At 34.0% G+C, this 21,686-nt stretch overlaps 1 protein-coding gene and 1 long non-coding RNA gene across 4 annotated transcripts in view; both read right to left on the bottom strand.

The window, feature by feature from the left end:
• LOC111421846 (JNK-interacting protein syd) overlaps positions 1–19,960 on the bottom strand; it is a 28,338-nt gene extending 8,378 nt beyond the window's left edge. For 2 of the 3 annotated variants that reach the window (XM_023055045.2, XM_023055060.2), the window contains exons 1-13: positions 19,234–19,960; positions 18,497–18,878; positions 18,231–18,435; positions 18,131–18,176; positions 18,037–18,072; positions 9,554–9,571; positions 9,346–9,403; positions 9,015–9,291; positions 8,704–8,953; positions 2,978–4,010; positions 2,671–2,923; positions 2,474–2,609; positions 2,120–2,410 (exon numbers count right to left, since the gene is read on the bottom strand). In XM_023055045.2, the coding sequence (XP_022910813.2) occupies positions 2,120–2,410; positions 2,474–2,609; positions 2,671–2,923; positions 2,978–4,010; positions 8,704–8,953; positions 9,015–9,291; positions 9,346–9,403; positions 9,554–9,571; positions 18,037–18,072; positions 18,131–18,176; positions 18,231–18,435; positions 18,497–18,878; positions 19,234–19,585 (3,337 nt within the window). In that variant the 5' untranslated portion in view covers positions 19,586–19,960. The remainder of the gene's footprint in view (positions 1–2,119; positions 2,411–2,473; positions 2,610–2,670; positions 2,924–2,977; positions 4,011–8,703; positions 8,954–9,014; positions 9,292–9,345; positions 9,404–9,553; positions 9,572–18,036; positions 18,073–18,130; positions 18,177–18,230; positions 18,436–18,496; positions 18,879–19,233) is intronic. The other variant, XM_023055052.2, reaches the window with a different exon arrangement.
• Positions 166–2,113, bottom strand: LOC139432603 (uncharacterized). Its single transcript, XR_011642346.1, has 2 exons — positions 1,651–2,113; positions 166–1,568 (listed from the first exon to the last, which is right to left on the bottom strand). It is a non-coding gene; the product is annotated as an uncharacterized lncRNA (long non-coding RNA).
• Positions 19,961–21,686: the final 1,726 nt, after the last annotated feature.

Here is a 21,686-nt window from a genome sequence, read left to right as displayed (position 1 = left end):
TTTTAGATGAACATACTTACCCATTGTTTATAAAAACTTTACACAAACTAAATTAAACTAACACTATAGTACACAATAAAATAACAACTATTGACTATAAATTCAAAAATTTTGTTAAATTACACAATTATTAGTAGAAAATCACGGAAAATAAAGTTCAAAACGTACTTTTGGAAATGATTATTTTCTCTACCACATTAAAAAGTAATAGATAAAACAAGGAGCTTCGATGAAGAGAGTCGATGTCAGCGCCGCTCAGTCGGCAGGAGGCGGGACTAACGCGGTGGTAATACTTCGTGGGAATCTTGACGGAAAATATTCATTTTTACGCTACCTTATTTCAATTTTAGCAAATTACAAACTATTCCTTTATAACTAAAAATTTTGAAAAAATTTATTTGAAAAATGTTACTATTTTCAAGTATACTATCATGCAAGCTAAAAAAGAACGACCAAATTCTATAATATTGAGGAAAAAAACCCCTTTTTTTGGAAAACTTTAAAAATTTTCACCATGCGTTATGTAGAATTGTTAGAAGAAGCTATGTACAAAATTTCATCCAAATATTTTCATAAATAATGTATGTTTTTTGTAATTTGCTGAGCTGTATGGTAAAGTAGCCTCTTAAGGTTATCTCCTTAATTATTGATTAAATCAAAAAATTTTCTTAACAATATTTGTTAAGAATTGCTTCAGGAACAGTGTTTGTAAAAACAATTTTTTCTATCTTGAAATTTTAATTTCCCTCTGAATAGTATGCTATCAAAATAAATTATCTCGATAATTATTGTTTCTATCAAAAAATGTTTTAAATAAAATTTGTTTCAACTTCGAATTTGAATCAATTATCTTAATAAAAATTTTTACATCTTTATTAATTAAGCATCTAAGTATAATTATACTAATGTAATACCGTATATTGTAAGAAATGCAACTAATTCAACTTTAACGTTCTATATCTTTGTGATTATTAAGTTGTGGTTAAAACATTATTAAGAAAATATCTTTAATTTGGACCCTAGTTGCTACCCTTTTAGTCTGCTCCGTATGTTATAAATCAGCCTGTATATATAACAATATTACTTTCTTTTAAACAAGGATAACATATGTTGCCAATACATTTGTCAATCGTTTCTGCAGTCATTAATCCCATCTTACTTCGCCTAATCCTCCAACGTAAACAACAGAATTTATTGCAAATTTTGCCTGATTCTGAACACATAAACATTAAGGTAAAAGTCCGAGATGGACAGTCTGCGACTACTGGTTTATATTAATCTCTAAGGGTGTATCCACACACCGTGTTTGGATATAATGTAACCTGTCGCTATGTCCATTCTTGCGCCCGGCAGAATTGTATCCTTCGAACGCCGCGTGTTGCTGCCGCGTAATGTGTGGCCACACAATAAGAAATGAATTCCAAGCGCATTTTTTGGGGCAAAAAGTTGTGCTGTTTGAGGACATACAAGAAAGCTGAATTAGCTCCATTACAAAATTCTTGTATGGTCCCTGATGACTTTAGCAAAATTTTGTTGCATCTATTATTCTAACATTTTTCTTCAAAGTACTAACATAATAACAGTTTAAAGTGAGATTAACTTAAATGAATCCATGAGGGTCAACTTTCGCGACAGGGTTTTGGACATTACCTTTGTAAACTTTATTCAAAACAGATTTTAAATTTTCATATCCCAAAAATTGCTTTCATTGAATCGCCTCTTGCTAATTAGTGAGTCTCAATTATTTTTTTCTAAAATGGTTTTCCAATAATTCGTATTTTTTTCATAGCTATAATTTTTGACATATTCAGAATTTTTTGTAGATCAATTATTAACAAGTAAATGAATATTTTCTTCATACTGGGTGTAATTTTGAAATCTATGAAATATAGATAACAAAATATAATAGTTAGCATGGATTAAATGATTAGTATCTTGACATTCAGTATACAGTTTCACTGTAAAATAAAAGAAGAATTTAAGAAAATTTATAAAACAACCTTGATTAATTCAATTTCTTCTCTTCTAACATTTTCACATTATAGTCCAGAAATTGATATTTTAATATCGATTTCACAAAAAAAAATATTAATAATAATTATTGCAAGTATTAAGATACCTCCATTTCCTGGTACAGCGACGAAAAATTTAACTGGACCACGATGACCATGAAAACTTAACTGAGCGTGTGCCATACTACAATAAGGAATACAATTTCCGGGTGAAGGAGTAACGCGCATCCCAACTCCCGGTACAGACATGGCGCGATGTACAACTCCCCCGGTGTACATTCCACAATCGCTAAGAGGCACGGAAATTATAACGCCATTATCCGTTCCTATCCACAGCCGACTTGATGATATTAATAATGCTGTTATTCTTACGAAGGAAAATCCTAATTTTCCAGTTCCTATAAATTATTTTTAAACAATTTAAATTTGAAACATCGAAAATATTTCACTAAGTATCTCACCTAACATTTTACTAACGTAAGGTTCTATATCAACATCTTGTAAATGTTGATAGGTGTAGGCGTGATAAAGTCTTAAAGTTGAATCAAGACGGATTGACACCCAAACACCTTCACCAAACCAAGCTAAAAGTTTCACCTGGAAATTAAAAATAATTTAGCTAAAGTAAAACGATATTTAAAATAATTTAAATATTTACTGGACTTTCTCTTCTTGGATGAGCTTCTAAACTGTGAACAACTTTTAGCTCCATCGGATCTAAAACATGAATTAAATTGTTGTAACCACACCAAACTTTATCTCCAACAGCTGCAAGACATCTAACAGAAATTTGTGGTAAACCTAATTGTACCACATGGTATTTTGATAAATCCCATTCTCCGTCTGAGTTTCTTCGAAATATCGCTACAGTTCCATTGGCTAAAGCAACTACTACTCTACCATTAATATGTCTAAAAATAAATTTGTTATAAATTAAGAAGAAAAAGAATTGTTGTAATATTTACACAATATCAAGAACGGCATCGCTAAGTTTAACAGAATGTAAGCACTGATTCCAATTTGCCACTGATGAATGTATATTAAGCATCCCATTTTGTGCCCCTAACCACATAGTAGCCAAAACGCTACACATTAATGGTCGTTGTTTTTTATCATTTTCGTCACTATCGATGTTATTAACCTCCTCTTTTACTTCTGAACAATTATGTGGTTCTGTTGGCGATTTCAGTTCTTCAACTTCATCTTCTATTTTAACTTTTTTCTTATTTACAACCGTTTCATTGTATTCGACAAAAGTAACCTTCCCCAATTCAAAAGAATTTTCATCTGTACCAGTTTCAGTGTTATTTTCTAATTCATTACTTTTTGTATCGTTTTCTTTTTGAACCGAATTATTTTCTACTTCTCCCGTCATTTTTGCTGAGGCTACTGTCTCTTTGGCGTTGTCGTTGTTTTCGTAATCGCTGGGACTAGCTCCTGGAACGCTGGCGACACATAATAAATAATTAGTGGAAGCCCCAAAACTGTTTAAAATTTCAGCAGGATTATTTGCATCAACAACGGTAACCATACTAGCGTTATAAGTTGATGTGCAAATCCAAACTAGGGATGATAATTTAGTTTCAAGAAGGGCCCCTTCTTTTATACAGTCAATTTCGTTTTCTAAAATTTCAATATCCGAACTTTGGCGTTTTTTCTCAATAACTGGTTCGTCGTAATAAAAAACGCTTCCGCCAACCATTAAACCACCGTCTTTGGTATAACCACCCATTAAATTAACTCCGGCTGCGCACCAAATTAACGATTTTAATTCTGGTACTGTTTCGGCTAAAGGTCTACAATAAACCGGAACTGGAACAGGTACGCTACTATTACTCGCTTGAGATGTCGCTTTGTATTCGGGAATTGCCTTTCCTGGTAAACTCCATCCATAAGCTTGTAATCTTCCATCATCTTTTTTAACGTGGGCTCTTACATGCCTGTACTGTTCCCGCCTTTCCACTGCTTTCTTCGACGCTAACCGCTCCGAGTTGTGACCTAAAAAAAGAAAGCGTTATGCCGAGATCATTTCAAACCGTCTACTTACTAAGGTGATTTAAAAAAATATACCATCTACTGTCAAGTTTTTTTTTTCTTATTTACACATTGCACATGCACTACCAACAATAACCAGAGGATCACAAAGCTGATTTCTTCGAGCAAAAAGCGTGGTAAAAAGATTAAAATTAATAAAAAAGAAAGTAATTAAAGATAAAGTAATTAAGCGGAAAAGAAAAAATAAAACAATTTTTTAAATAAATTAATCGGTACATATATTTTCTTTGGGTGATCAACATTTTGTAAAATTTTAAATATACTTAACAGGGTAACACCGCAAACACAAAAAGGTCACTAGTTTAAAACGACTAGAAGCGTTTAACAACAAACATGCCCCTGTTTGGCTTAATTAAATAATATAAACATTCCGTCTCAAAACAAAATAAATCAACAAATTAATTCTGATAAGCAAAAAAACTAGATTTTTAATACAGAATGCCTGAATTTTATTATAAATATTACTATGTATTTATTATCATTGTAAAAATAATTCGAAAAAAAACATCGTTTTTTAAATAGTCCTAGAATGGATTAATTGAAACGAGTTTAAAAAAACCAACTGAAATCACTGTTTCTGTTACATGTTTCATAATCAAAAATTTATAGTGTCACTTTAAAATTGATTATGAAACTAAGAGGATATTCGTTATAAAATATACGAAATGGAAATTCTTGGACTGTTTTAAGAAACGGCTCATTTTCACCCCTAATATTGTCACGTTATAGGAGCGAAAATTTTGTTTTAATATCGATTTTTGAAAATAACTATTTATTGGACAATCTGCCTACAGGATGTTTCAAAAACGGAGGGGCAAACACATTAAAAAACTGATTGTAAAGCGAGATGAAAGTCTTAAACTCGAGTTTTTCATATTTTGTAGTATTTCGAGATTCTATCGATTTTGAAAACGGTTTATAAAGAACACTGTACTGGATCTTTAAGACAGAATATGGACGATATTTTTGTGATATTTTAATGGCTCAGAACTCCATCACATGAAATATATACGATATCCTAACATAAAAGGGTAAAAAACAATATTTACCACATATGAGAGAGAATCTATTACATTATGAGACCATCTAGAAAAAGGCTACCAATATCTGAAAAGAAATTTGAGAACTAATCTAAGCACTACAAATGGATGCCTTAAAATTGAAAATGAAAAAGAATTTTTTTAAAATCAACAGACAATAAACATGTTTAAAGTTAATTTCATTTTGGACCCAATTGACATTTCATGATAGATTAAAATCAAATCCTTTTTTCAGCGAAAACTCAACGACGATCAACTTCATATAAACCTTAAATCATATCGTCATAAGAATGCAGTCAAAGATGAAATATCGAAATCTTCAAAGTACATACCGCTTTACAGATTAAAAATAAAACAACATTATCGCCCCATGAAGCACTTTCGATACTGAACGAAATACTTTCGAGAACCAGTAGAGAACATAAATACAATGTGTACCATGATATACATTACTGAAAACTTGTGTTGAAGTAAAGTTACAAACCTTGCTTAATTTTAGATAGAGCGATTTTTGGGGAATGCCTTCCAGATATGAGTGGTACTAGGGAAATTAAATACCCAGGGTGGACCAAAACTGACAATAAGTACTTTTTTATCCTTGAGAAGACATATTAAAAGACGGAAGAATAAGACATAATCAACGGTATATGGTTGCAGAAGGCAAGGGGAAATCACTGCATTAAAGATTCATTTTGAATATCCCAAGAATGCAAAAATGGTAAGTCGAAGACAAACTTTGGCCTCTAGTCAGTAGCAATTCTTAGATGGATAGGGATTGCTAAAAATCTCCATGATGAAAGATAATCACCAACATACTAGACATTGAAAGAGGTAACGTGAGGTACTTGTTTAAAGCAGAAAAACTTATAATCCTGAAACACATAAATATTATTCAAATCAATGTTCTCACAGCATGAAATAAATCTCTTTTACAAGGATATCAAAAACTTATTAAAAATGACTAGCAAACATGAAGTTAACATAATAATGGGTGACTAACGCAAAAATAAGGAAAGGAAAAGTTGAAAATATTGTGGGAGATTCTGGTCTTGTGGAAGGAGATTCTGGTTGATAAAGTTCTGAAATGAAACTTCCAGAAAGACGAATGAATATATGGAAAGGACACCAGGTGATAATAAAGAAAACGTAATAAATCAAATAGACTATATATTGATAGATTAACAGTATAGAAGCTGAATTAAAGGCATGAGAAAGGCATTGAAACTCTTGAGTGAAGATAATACATATGTCGAGATGCCTAAACCATTCCTCAGGAAGTTTGCCATGTAATTGGACCCGATCTGTGCTTATTGCAATACCTGAATAAGTGGAGCAAACATGTGTTCACAATATCGACTGATTAGCTTGATGAGCCTATGCTCTGAAGATGGTTTTAAGAATCATACACCAACGAATGTATACAAAGTATGATCAACATATGGAAGAAAAATAATTTGGTTTCCATCTGGGTCATGGAACTAGTGCCTATTTGGACTAAATATGCTGCTTCAAGAATGTAGAAATCAGTCAGAGGATATTCAAAGCTTGAACTATATATAAAATCTTTTAATCGAGTAAAGCTGATAAATGTGCTTTATAAACGGGGAGTAGACCAATGAGACATCATTATGATCAAAAATTTGTACTAGGAGCAAACAGTTTTAGCAAAAATTTCTACTAGGATAAAAGATAAATTGATAAAGAATAGCATACCCTGTCCTCTTAACAAATTCTTAAATAATAAAAATTCTTTACAACCTGTCCTCAGAATAGATATTCCAAAACGGAACAAAAAGTGCTCGCTTTTGGCCTTAGAATAAACAAAAACAATGGTTTTTACAAAAAAATGCAAATGCGAGCACCAATATAATTCTATAACAAACGAATAAGATTCAAATATCTGGGGGATGCTCGATAACAAGGTATTTGAATCAGGAAGTAGAAGTACGATGTCAAGTAGATAATGTAACACGCACATTCCTCAGAATTAGTAAGATAATAATATATGGGACGTATTTATTAGAAAGAATAAGCTTTTGACGTTGCCGAGTACCTTACCACATAAAATATCAGATGGGTCGAAAACACTTAAAAAGAAAGTTGTTGTGGAAAAAATAAAAAACAATATATATATGGTACTAGATTCTATGATGGTGGGAAAAATGCTGGAGGGGAAATGTAACTGCTCAATGAAATGTTTTGTTAAAATAGGATATATGCTTAATAATTTTTAATCAATGAACTGTCTACAAAGTACTTCTGTGATAATATTCCAAATGGTATCTCTATCATGTAATGAAAAAGAAACTTGTAAAAAGAAGGAAGCGCCGTATAGGTTAACTTTTATGAATCTTTTTATAATATTACAGATTCAGCATAATGACACGGATAATATTATTCCTAAAAGAAATAATAACTTTGTCCCAACAAGCGTTTTTAATAAGATTTTGAGATTGTGATATTTGTGATGAATTCACAAGTCGGTAAACATTTTTCGACTCACAATGATTTGAACGAGATGGTGTTCGTTTACTATTCATCTCAGCGAATCACGTGGTTTCAACTAATGTATTCACCCATTTTTGACCAAAAGAATTAATTTTCAATGTGTTTAATTTCAATTCTTATGCTTAGGGTCACTCTTGCATCACTTCTTTGTTAAAATTCAAATTTGAAGCACTAAAAATATCTCGGAAAATATATAATAAGTTATATGTACGTTTTCCTAACATTCCTTTTAAATGTTCTGATTAGTCTTTGATTTCAATATAATTAAAAATGAGTAATCTTAAAAAAAAATTGTCGCAACATTTTTGAAACATCCTGTTTTTACTTAAACAATAAAATGAGATTTTATTAGAAAAGAGGGTGTTTGAAGATCGTTATTTGTTCGAGGTCTCTATCACATTTTATTAATTGATAAATTAATCAATTAAAAAAAATCATTTGCATTTTTGTACTGATCGCAAATCTTAAACATGCGATACTTAATAAATAACGAAAAATAACGTAAATTACCGAAAATAGCAAAATAATTTCATCTTTATGTACATGTAAATAAATTTTTAATTCGTATTTAAGGTTTCTTCACTTTTTGTTTATACGCACAATCAATTTTATGGCATAAATCATAACATCTTTACAATCACGGTCAATATTAAGAATTTTCCACTGAAAAATATAAAACAAAAAATGTGAAATTAATACAGAGAAAATCCTTGTAAAACTATTTACATTGAAACAACCAAAATCAACACGTTAACCTCTAATAAGTTTTTATCACATTTTTTTGTGATGTTATTTTAAACCTTAATGAATCTTTAATGACTAGTTTTAAATGTTAATAAGATGGCACATTGATACGTTAATATAGATGAACAAAGAAATAGAAAAACACAACACTCGGTATTAATAATAATGATTAATTTGTGCACCAGAAAAGATGAAGAGGGGGAAAATCTTATTATATATTTAAGAAATAACAGATAACCGTATATAAAAGAAATAAAGTCCTATGTATAACAGCTAAATATGTACGAGTATCACAGATGCATGACAGTAGACAGTATAGAAAATAAATGATTATAATTCCGTACCCAGTTCCGTCTCTAAAAAATTCTGGCCCGATCTGGGTAATGCCCTCACGCCCGGGGCCATCTGATTTGTGTACGCATGGTACTTGAGGTGGGGCGAGGACAGTGGCCTTTGCATCCTGTCCGATGAAAAGAGACTGCTAAAAAACTTCCAAATACCCTGTTTACTCTTCCTATCAATGCTACTATCGGTTCTTGAAGCCCTTATCATTTCCGTCCAACGAACCGCTTCTTGTAGTTCCATAAATCTTTCCTATTAAATAATTAAACATTGTTATCAAAAATGAATCAAATTCACATCGAAATTTATTTACTTTATATTGATTCCTCTCCATAAGCACTCTGGCCATTTCAACTCGCGTGAAACGTTTTCGTTGCGCCATTGGAACATCAGCTTCTTCGTCCGCTTCCGCTTTGGTTTCAATAACTCCTTTCGCCTTACGTAATTCCTCTTCGAGCTCCATAACACGTTCGCGTTGTTTCTCCCGCGAATGATTCAAACTGATTATCTCCTCGCGAAGCATTTCAATTTCTCCAGTTAATTCGTCTACTTTGACAATGAGATCGTCTTTTACTACGTTCAACGCGTTCCTAGATTAATTAAAAAAATAATTATTTGAATTTTTTGTTCTGTTTTAAACTTACTTTGTAGCTAAAAGTTCGTTGTTCTCCATAATTAAGTTTTCCACTTCTTTACCCATTCCTGCAAAATTAATTGTAAGTTAAAATAAAAACGGTGATAATAAATTAAAATACGTTAAGTTTCATGCTTAAGATCTTTTTTTAATAAATTGAAATGAATTAAACAAAATAGAATGGTAGAATTAGTAACGAAAATGAAGCGAGTACTCACCGTAGAAATTGTCGCTAACTTGAAAAGTGAAGTCCCATGAAAGCAGCGTACAAAAAAAAAATAAAACGAGAACACAAATAGATGATTAGTAATAAAATCGACTAAAAAATACTTGTTTTGTTGTTAGGTTTTCATGCAATGTTTTTGTTAATATCATATTTTTTGAACCATAAGATTTTTTATTAATTAAATTATGTAACATGAGGAGAAAATAAAAAAAGGGGACAAAGAAAGAAAAGACTTACGAGGATTAAGTTAGTTTTAAGATCACCTTCTATGAACTCATACACAGTGATTGGGAGAAGTCTGTTGAAAAGGATAATGATGGGAATGAGGATGAAAGTCTAAAAACGCATAATCAAATAATGACCAAAAATCTGTTATAAATTAAGACTACTTTCTGTGCAAAAGCAAGAAAAAAATGTAGAAACATGTTGCGTTTTAAGGGGGAATGTCTTTTTTTTTTTTAAATCGATTTTTTTATAGCAAAATCTTGTACTTTAGGGTCTGGACAATACCTCTATGATGTTTTAATTTATAATCATTTAAATTGTAAAAGTTATAAACCTTTAACAAATACGGTGTAGGTTGTTATAGTCTTCCACATTGCGATCGGTTTTATAACTCCGTCCCTTTTCTACTGTAGTAGTAAAACGGACAAAAACTGGATTCTTCACTTAAGGCCGCATTAAGGAATACACCAAATTGTAGAGAAATAATAGGTTTAAAATAATTTTAGTGTAAACAAATTTAAATTCGACCATGTTGTTTGAAATAAATTGTGGACGCAACTATCACAATTCAAGGTTCAGTTTGATTACTAAAGGCTGCTCTAAGAACAAAATTGAACTTGTCTGCATTATTTCGACGTGTTTGCGAAGACAAGAATGGATAGAAAACATTCAAAAGAAAGTTCTAAACACGCGGATACACAAAAAAAGAAAATTTGTCCGGAATAAATATACGCAGGAGACGGAAACTACGTTTGCAAGTACGTCAGCTGCGAAATTAGCGGTAACTAGAGACGAAGAAATTATACTGAACCTAACTCATAGTTAACGAATTATTGGAATTTGATCTGTGTTTACCTCAGTTTCGGAATTAGTAATATGTAAAATGCAATCAATTGTGGTGAATCCAGTGTTCGTGGACTAGGATTTAAAATATCGATGGAATGTCAATGTGGTGTTCAATATACAGGGTGTATCTGAATGACTGCAACAAACTTCAAGGGATGATTCTTTAGTGAATTTTAAGGGTACTTTGATATATGAACCATGGGCGATTTCGGCCCCCCTAAGGAGCTACAGCCCTCCAAAAATGGCGGAAAATTTTGGTTTAATTCCTTTTTCTCAAAAACCATAAATGCTAGGAAAATGAAATTTGGGGAATATGTTTAACTCATTATAGGGCACGTTTTGACCCTATTTGTACTTTCAACCTACCCTTCTAAACTACTAAACGTAACCACCCCCGTTCAATTTCACTTTCCTAGCGTTTATGGTTTTTGAGAAAAAAAAAATAAACCAAAATTTTCCGCCATTTTTGGAGGGGTGTAGCTCCTTAGGGGAGCCGAAGTCACCCATGGTTCATATATCAAAGTACCCTTAAAATTCACTAAAGAATCACCTCTTGAAGTTTGTTGCAGTCATTCAGATACACCCTGTATATACTTTCTTCTCCTATGATTGAAAATAAATCGCAGGAAGTAAATAGAAGGTTAGTGTTAGTCATGAGATTATGTTAAATTGATTTTGTGGTCTCATGGATTTATAGCAAGGGGTTGTTAGTTCGACATTGTACTATTCTGCTTTAGAAAACATATACATAGGATCAAAAGCAGTATTTGACGTATTGAAGAAAAACGCAGTAGATGAGGAGAAAATCAAAAATATTAATTAAATAAAAATGAATATATATTATTTTTCTACTAAGATTTTTTCATTAAAAATTCATACCAACTTTCGATTAACAACCCTACAGTTTAACATAATAAACATAATAAACAAACTTTATTGCCATAAAAGAACAAAGGAAAATTGTACATTATTATAATTATCCTATATTAGCGGCGGTAGTGTAACAAAAAAAAAAAAAAAAAAAAAAGCAAAGATGATTATAACAATGACAGTGGAAAACAAATCATAAATTCAATTCTGACAAACGGAACGATTTATCGCCAAAGACGATATCTTCCAATCGACCCAGTCTAAACTATATTACAATGATACCACCAGATATGCAGAATAGTAAGTAATTAAGGCACGCATAATTAACCAAAAGCGAAAAAGAAAAAAAAAACAAACAACAAAAAGGAGGGAAGAAAAGTGTAAGAAATGCACAGAGTAACAAAGCAGAAAAGAAAGAAGGTGAATAAGGAACATAGGAAAGAGAGTAGAAAAGAAGAAAAGGAAGTAAAATATTACAAGATCGCAATTTGACGGGAGAAGAGGAAATGTGTAAGACAAGTCTTGAAAGATGACAGGGTTGGAGCGTTTCTAATATCCATGGGGAGACCATTCCAGAGGGATATGGCGTACAGCGTAAATGACCTGTGGTATAAATTCGTATGATGTATTGGGAATAGAAGAATTAAGTCCGATTGCGAACGAGTGGGACGCTCGTGTGATGATAAGAATTTAAAATTATTAAATAAGTACTGTGGATTCTGAGTCTTAATAATCTTATAGAGACTTGTTAACACACGGAAGGACCGACGGTTTACGTATGTAAGCAAACGTAAGTTATTGCGGTAAGGAGTAATATGACAATATTTCCCAAGATCGAATATAAAACGTATGCAATTATTTTGTAATCTCTGGAGTTTATTACACAAAGATATCGACAGGTCAGTACAAACCGTATCCGCATAATCAAGATGTGGAAAAATCAGCGAATAACAGAGGTTGCGTCGAACGTAAGGTGGAAGAAAACACTTAAATTTACGGAGGGAGTGGAAACAAGAGTAAACCCTCTTACAAATCGCCTGAACCTGGGGGCGCCAAGACAGTGCAGAGTCCATCATAACTCCAAGATTCTTAATTACATCCGAAAATTTAATGACGGTGTCACCAAGTAGAAGTTGCGAGTTAGCAAAAGTAGCCACCCTGCTCCGTAGAGGATTTGTACCAAATATTATGGCTTGGGTCTTATTAGCATTGAGCTTCAAACCGTACAGTTTAGACCACTCAAGCACTCTCGCAAGATCATTATTAATTCGCTCAATAGCTTGAGGAAAGTCATCAACTGTTGTATCGGTATAGATCTGCAGGTCATCCGCGTAAAGATGAAAATTTGAAGAAATAACCTTGGTGACACTATCAATGAAGATAGAAAACAGCAACGGACCGAGAACACTGCCCTGGGGCACACCACAAGAAAGCTCAAAGCGGTTGGAAAAGGTTGAATTGGCACGGACACACAGCGTGCGATGCGAAAGATATGAATGAAACCATGAAAGACTCGAGGAAGAAAAACCAATAGATGAAAGTATAGAAAGAAGAAGATCGTAATCGACAGAGTCGAAGGCTTTGCTGAAATCAAGTAGAACCAAAATAGTGAGACGACGGTTATCACAGGCAAGTCTTATATCATCCGTGATCTTGATCAAGGAAGTAGTAGTACTACGACCCCGTCGGAAACCAGACTGTTTGTCACTAATCAATCGATGCTTCTCAAGAAAATCATAAACCTGGGTATACACAATACGCTCAAGAACCTTTGACAAAAGAGAAAGTATTGAAATAGGACGATAGTCGCTAGCCAAAACTGGAGTTTTCAATTTGGGAATGGGAACAACCTGAGCATGTTTCCATACAGATGGAAAAGAGGATGATTCAAAAGAAAAGTTAAAAATATGATTCAGCGGAGGCAGAACAGCATCTAGTATTGGCAAGATCTGTTTTAGACAGATAAAGTCAGCACCAGAGCACGTAGAGCGGGTTTGAGTGAGAGCCTCACGAACAACCTCCGAGTCAACCATAGTCAATGAAAAGCTACGTGCATCATCCACGCTCCCATTCTCTGATGCACAAATGGTTTGAATTAAGGTAGCCTTCTGAGTAGCGTCAAGCGTTACCGGCGGTTCGGCAAAATAGCTGGCCAACAAGTTAGGATCCGGAGTGGATTGCGTGAGTTTGCTGTCAGTAACGCCAAGAGATCGTAAGGTCTTCCAAAATGTAGTTGGTGTCGACACAGATAATTTCCAATAAAAATATTTTTTTTTAGCATTTTTGCATTTGTGATTGCACCTATTACGCAAAGAACGATAGCAGTCGTAGTTATCAACTGACGGGTTACGTCTGTACAACGTTTTTGCTCTATTACGTTCGCTCATGAGACCCCTAATATCATTAGTTAACCAAGGGGCAGGAAAATGTTTCACTCTCCTTTGCTTTACCGGAGCATGTTTGTCATACAAACATGTTACTTTATTATTAAAATAGTTAACCTTCGCGTCAATGTCCGTCATAAGATATAACGGTTTCCAGTCTATCCTCAGCGCATCAGAGTTGAGTTGTTGATAGTCAACATGTTTGAAATCACGGTAAGATAGATTACGCTGAGGACAAACTACATTTCGGACTTGGACAGCGCAATAAATAAGATCATGGTTGGAGAATTGCAGAGCAGGTAGTTGACCGTGAACAAGAATCTTATCGGTGCAAGACGAGATGATCAAGTCAAGCAGAGAGTCGGACGAAGGAAGGTGATGGGTTGGTTGAGAAGGGATGATAGATAGATTTGAGGAAGAAGTGACAAATCGAAGTTTATCACTACGCAGGTCATCTCTCAATGTACACGTATTGAAATCGCCCATTAATACTATGGTGTCATAGCACATACTATGTCTTTCAAGGAGATCCTCAAATTGCTCAAAGTAATTCATCATTGGGGGACAATAAAAAACACCCAATAGTAGTTTAGCATTAACACACTTAACCTCAATCAAAAGGAATTCCATTGCTCGCGAAGATCCATCGGACAATTCAATCGAGTCAACCTGTAGTTGATCTTTGACATACGCAGCCACACCCCCACCCCTAGAATACACGCGATCATTTCTCAGAAGACGATAGTCCGGAAGAACAAACATAGGAGAATGTAGGGAAGGCTTGAGCCAGGTTTCACTCACTAAGATTATGTCAAAAATACCAGATTCAAATGTGATCAAAAAGTCATTAAAGTGAGCAGTTAGACTCTGGACATTGACATGACACAAAGTGATGCAGTTCGTAAGATTAGAGAAGAGGTTAGACGGGGGAATCCCTATTAATTTATGCGGTTCATCGGCCTCAGCATTTCCACTGGAGTTTGAGAGGGTTAACCGAGGTAAATTCAAGAGCGAGCTTGTAGAAGAAGAAGAGGATGAAGAAGAAGAAGAAGAGGATGAAAAAGGAGAAGAAGAATCAGATGAAGAAGAATAACTAGTATCCATGGAAGAAAAAGAGAAAATTAGAAGAAGTGTAAGTTAACAATAAAGAAAAATTAGCTTCAAAGAAATAAAAATTTACCGCAGGCGGGGTCGCTTACAAAACACAGCAGAGACAATGAAGACCATAAATAGCCGGCGTGATTTACAGTATATAATAGAGTTATGATAAGTGGTAATAAAACAAAACAACCAGGTAAATAATTATTATCCCACCGTTCCCATGAAAACACATCGGTTGATTAATCAGACTTTACAGCCTGACTCCGTGTAGCAATCCTGCGAGGAGCCTGGGTATCTTGGTAATTCCGAAGGTCCAATTCATTCCGTATTACCTTCTTCTTTCCCTTGGATAAGGCAACATAAATGCGACCATCCGAAGTCCAAACATTCCGGACTCCAACAGCCTCCTTGGCTCGTTGATATAAACCAAGGCGGCGTACAGATAATGACTCCGAGATGAAAAACTTCTTATTCTTAAGCTGCCGTTTATTCCTCCAAATCAGCCGCCTCACATTATACGACATAAACTTTACGATTATAGGTCTGAATCTGGAAGAGGGATCTTTGGGGCCAAAGGACTGTTTCTTAACCATACCAAGCCGATGACTTCGGTCCAACATTTCAGCCTTGACTTTAAAATCGGTTATTTTGATGTTGTTGTTAAGGAACTCGATTACTAGTGCATCAGTGTCCTCATCAGCCACCTCCGGGACACCGTGGACAAGAAGGCAATTACGCCTGGAGTAGCATTCCAAGTCATCAACGCGTTCATCGAGGCTAGATAACATAGTCTTCACTTCAGTTAAACAGACCATCATATGTCGACGAAATTCTTGAAACTCCTCCCCCAATTTGTCGAGCGCGATCACAGGATGCCCGCCGGGATGCAACGCGGTCTGAAGACGCGCGTCGAATGAATTCATTGTCTCCAAAAATTTCAACTCAAGAGCGCGCAAAGCACCCGGACCGGTTCCTTCCATTCCGAATAAAAGAGACAGCGAACGCCTCCAAGCACACCGGTAGAGAAAATCGACAAAAATAAAAATGAAATTACAAAAACTACGCGTAACACAGCCCTACAGACACTATCAAATGTAATTAAATTTAATCAACACTGTAGCAGGAATGAACTGACTTAAGAGAGGGAACACTTGAACACAAGTCACCACTAAAATTCACGATCATATCAGCACCGACAAGAGAAGGTCTACACATCAAGCGCCATTTTTGGTATATTTTTGTTAGTGTTCGCTTAATAAATTTTTTCCTCAGAAATTATTAAATTTACGAAGAAGATCAGAGGGGCAAACAAGTTTTAGAATATTTTTATCTATCTAAATCAAATTTTTCCAATGTATTTATCATTTTCATACAAAAAATCTAGGCATAAATTGAAAGGCCACCCCCTTTCAATTTATGCCTAGTTAGGTTTAGTAGTTTAGAAAGGTAGGTTGAAAGTACACATAGGGTCAAAACGTGCCCTATTATGAGTTAAACATATTCCCAAAATTTCATTTTCCCAGCGTGTATGGTTTTTGAGAGAAAAAAATTAAACCAAACATTTCCGGCATTTTTAGAGGGGTGTAGCTCCTTAGGGGAGCCGAAGTCGCCCATGGTTCATATATCAAAGTACCCTTAAAATTCACTAAAGAATCACTCTTGAAGTTTGTTGCAGTCATTCAGATACACCCTGTATATAGAAGAGAACACCATTTGATTTTTGTGTTTCAGAACATCTCAAGGGTAGATATCGTGTCAACCAACGATTTAGACACTTCGCGCGACAACGCTGTTGAAGGACAAAGCAGGCGTTATTTTTATAAACAAATGTGTTTTTAAATAAATAAATATACAGGGTGCCCATTATGTATGGAATATAGTATATATCTTGGTAGGTATCAACTTTACAAAAAAACATTTTATACAAAAGTTGTTTAATATTTTATTTGCCATAATAAGACAGCATTCAATTGTTTTTATTTCAGAAAACAAATGAGCAACGAATAACACTTGAAGTTTTTTAAATGGCAATGTACCCTTTCGTTAGGCTCATTTGATAGAGATTTCTTTTCTCTTTACGATGTCGTAAAATTTTAGTACCCTTATATCAGAAAATTTTTGAAAAAAATGTAAAAATTGTTTATTAAGAAAATTTAACTAATAACATTAATCTAGATATCCGAGATCGTCAAGTACCTAGAATTATTGGAGATGTACGCTAATTTTTCGTTTATTTGTTCGTAATTCTGTATGTAAATTTAATTTCCGGTAATAATTCGAGGTACTTGACGATCTCGGATATCTAGATTAATGTTATTGATTAATTTTTATTAATAAACAATTTTTAAATTTTTTTCAAGAATTTTCTGATGTTTTACGACATCGTAAAGAGAAAAGTAATCTCTATGAAATGAGCCTAACGAAAGAATACATTGCCATTTAAAAAAATGTAAGTATTATTCGTTACTCAGTTGTTTTCTGAATTAAAAACAATTGAATGCAGTCTTATTATGGCAAATAAAATATTAAACAACTTTTGTATCAAATGTTTTTTTATAAAATTGATACCTACCAAAATATATGCTATATTGGAACATAATGGGCACCCTGTATGTTGTAATAAGTTTACAACAAGGCAAAAGATTAAATTTGAAGAGCACATAGTTTGGCAGCCAAAAATTCCGAAAGATATCACTTTATTTAATAGAAAAAAAAAGATTCCCCCCTTAATATAAGAAAAGCAAAACAACTCCGCCTGGGGTAAGTGCTGGGTGGATTGATTAGCTCAGTAAGTGCCTTTGCCAGTCCCAAGCATAGGTAAAGGAGGGTTGCGCGCCAAATGTAAATTTTACTTAGTGTATAATCTAGAACGCATCTTAAAAGTAATGACAAACAATGACAGTTAATAATTTAAAATCTAACTTCCAATAAACCAAATAAAGTGGTTATAAATTAAAAAGAATAAGTTGGTCCAAAAAATATGATTAACAAAAAAATAGTAACAGTAAATGATTATCACATTCTATAGCATTAATTAGGAAAAACATACCTGATGAGGCATATTCTCCTGGGTGAACCCAACCACCTAAAAAATTACACAAATAATATTAAAAAATCCGATTTCATAAACATTTATATTTTACCTGTTATATCGGCTCCATCATCCATATCAGCAAGAGCATCTGCATCCTAAAACAAAAAATTATTCCCAAAAAAACATTTAAAACCAAATAAAAAAATTACTTGAAAACTGAGCTCTTGATACAAAGTGTTCCCGCTTCTCTCCTCTTTATGAGTATGCACCCTTCCTGTATGACTTTGTGATTTCGCCTGTGGACTAATAGGTGAAGTAATAACACTTTTATTCTCCAGAGTAATTGTATCAGTTTCTTGGGCTTTCTCAACCGTATGTATCCCATCCTTAACATTATCTAATTCACTATGTAAACTAAAAAATTTTCTTATTAATCATCCCATAATTTTTTGACATCTTTATATATTATACAAACCTAGGAGATGAGTGACTACTGCTAATAGGCGACGTTGGCACACTGTCGACTCCCTCCGCAACTTCCAAAGACGCAAATCCAAACGAAACGGGTCCCGAACTGCGGCAAATATTGATTCTATTCGAGTTTAACCTGTTCGATTCGGTTCGTTCGTTGGCCAATTGAGCACCAGACAACAATAATTTCGTTCGTTCCATATAATCCATGTGCGTTTTGAACAACTCCGTGTATCTTTCGTGGAGCTTGGCATATTCTTTTTTCAACTCGCCCTCTCGTTCCTCCAGCCTGCCGGAGTGCTCCAACGAATTTTTATGCTTAATTTCTAACATCCTCACAATGCTTTCTAACGCCTCTAATCGTGCAGCCAATTCTTTTCGTTCGGCTATACATAAAAATTGTATTTAAATAACAAAGTGAAAAGCAATTTATTCTAATTAAAGTAAAATTCTTGTTATTCAAACAACTAGTACAAGATAATCATTGTGAAACCTTTATTGCTAAGTATTACAACATTTTAATTGTTTAGAGTTTCTCTTCTTGTACAAATTAACAATAAATTTATTACATTAAGATAATTTTATATTATTATTTATGGAAAGTTACTTTATTTTAGTATAAATACACAATTTTTAATTAATTAATGATCTTAGATAAACTTTGGAATTTTAATGATTAGTTTAAATATAATCAAAATTGTTTATTATTTATTTAATGTATTAAGTTAGATAATAAATTACCTTCTGCTGAATCCTCATATTCTAATAATTTTTGTTCAGATGTTTTTCGAGCACTTTTTTCTCTTTCGTATTGAGTAACAAGTTGCTCATTATCCTCCCTTAATAGTTCTAATTCAACATCGTGCTCCTGATTGATTTGATAGGAAGCATCCAAACATTCCAAAACATTCACAACTAGAGGCATAAGCGTTTTAACCACGTCTTCGTCGTACCGAGAGATCATCCTTTCAAATTCCTGGTAGATGCTACCAGCAAGGGATTGTACCTTCTCAGACATGACCATGTGGGAATCTTCGTGGGTTACGTAGACGGTTTCGTGGCCGGACCCGTTCCCCGAGTCGTCAAAATCCATTGTATATGCGCCAAAAATCTACAACCTAATTTCCTCCCAAAAACCCACGACACACAAAAACTTATTTTACGTTAACACGGGAAGTCATCTTACAGGGCTCGTTGTTTCGTTTGAGATAACGTTTCTTTGTTGATACGTTTGATGGCGATAAATCACATAGTTTATCGTACGGGTAGATGTACACGCACTAACTGCGTCAAATCTGTCAAAACTGACAATAGTTGTCAGCTGAGCTCACCGCGGAACGGGATGCCATGTTGTCTGAAGTCCGAACGATTGTAATTTGTTTTTTTGCGCAGACGTTTTGGCGCAGTTGCTCCACAATTTAAACTATTTTCAGATTTTGAATGTAAAATATTTCGGTATTTTTAGATGTTTTCTTTGCGACATTTTGTTTGTAACTGTTGGTGTAATTTATTTTTGTCACTTGCGTTGTATTCAACTAAAGTTAAAGTTTAAAATAGCTCAAAAACTGATTATCATTACGACGCGCATGCGCAATAAGGATTTGTCCGTCCAAATAGGAGGTTTTACAATTAATCTTTAGTACAGTTAATAAAAAAAGTAATGCCACGAATAATATTCCATTTAGTAATATCATAAAGAATGTCCTAATTTTTAATTTATTGTTTTTTTTTCAGATTCTTATGAAATATTGGATAATCAACAAGCTACGAATCGCATTACAACCTTATTTCGCCGTTAATGTAAGTACATGTGTCTGTCCTCAGCAACATCTCTATGTTTATAACGAAATTTAAGTTATTGCAAGTAAAAAGACAGCTTGATGCATGATCCCATACAATTTTATGAATTTATTTGATAACTTAGACTAATTCAAAACTGATAGCCAGGAATCCAACAAAACTACTTAATATTCTGTTAGAAATGTAAGATGTAATCGGCTTTCCAGAGCAGAATTTAAATCCATTTCGACTCTTCCAGTGTTTCCTTCATTATCATCAGCAGCACTCAGCCCTCAGTATCCACTGCTAAACATAGCCAGTGGATACTGAAGCTATTCCCTCCTATCCTGAGCTGCCTCGATCCACTTATTAGCAAATCTCTTGATGTCAACCGTCCATCGAGTTGGTGGCCTCAGTTCAACCCAGTTCCATTTGGGTCTGGCGATGCGAGAAATTACGTCTGTAATGCCTGTTCTTCACCGCAAGTCCTCATTGCCAACGTAATCTCTTAAGGTATGTCCACACCAAAGAAAAACAGAGGAACATTTTGTTCCCAGTGTTGTTAAATACCCGGGTATTTATTTTCAAGGGTAAATTTCCTGGATATATACCCGGGGGTATTTACCCAAGATGGGTATTTAGAGGTATTTATAAAATTTTATTAAAATTGAGTTGGTGGCAGTCATTCAAACTCATTTATAACATCTGCAAGAATGCTACAATGATAGTAAAATTGCATGAAAGTACTGAAGAGAGTAGAAGTATTAAAGTACTGATTATGAGTAAAACAAGGCGATACAATGTTGACCCTGAATTGTTCATCACAGTCCTGGAGACTGCATTTAAACAACTGGATTGGTCCCAAAAAGGCATAAACATTGATGGTAAATGCCTAAGTAATTTGCGCTACGCGGACGATAGAGTTCTTATTTCGGATAGCCTTGGAGAGATGAAACTAATGCTGAAGGACTTAAAGGAGGTGTGCGCAAGAGTCTGGCTAAATATCAACGTGGAGAAATCAAAATTTATGACAAATCTATAATGAGATTGAGAGGGTTGACAGCTATGTATATCTTGGCCATGAGGTTCGTGTATCGAGAGATAATTAAACAAGCGAACTAAACATAATGATCACACTCGCATGGTCAGCCTACGGGAAATTTAAAGACATCTTCAAGAGCTATATTCCTATATACAAGGTGTCATTTTGTTGAAACCAACTCAATGTTTTGTTTGAATTCTATCATTTTATTGAAATTTGGACTTGTACAATTTGTTAAGCCACTTTTTGAAAATGATGACTAGTAGGTGCCTTACCCCAGCTGTCACCACAAAATCGGCTCTTTTTTCGACGTTTTTCATCACTTTTGCGAGTATTTCGGGCGTTGTTTCGGCGATTTCTTGGCGTATGTTGG

The sequence above is a fragment of the Onthophagus taurus genome, chromosome 1, assembly GCF_036711975.1.
Source record: "Onthophagus taurus isolate NC chromosome 1, IU_Otau_3.0, whole genome shotgun sequence".
Lineage (NCBI taxonomy): Eukaryota > Metazoa > Arthropoda > Insecta > Coleoptera > Scarabaeidae > Onthophagus > Onthophagus taurus.
Note: the sequence above shows the minus strand (reverse complement) of the source record. Positions and strands in the feature narration are given on the sequence as shown.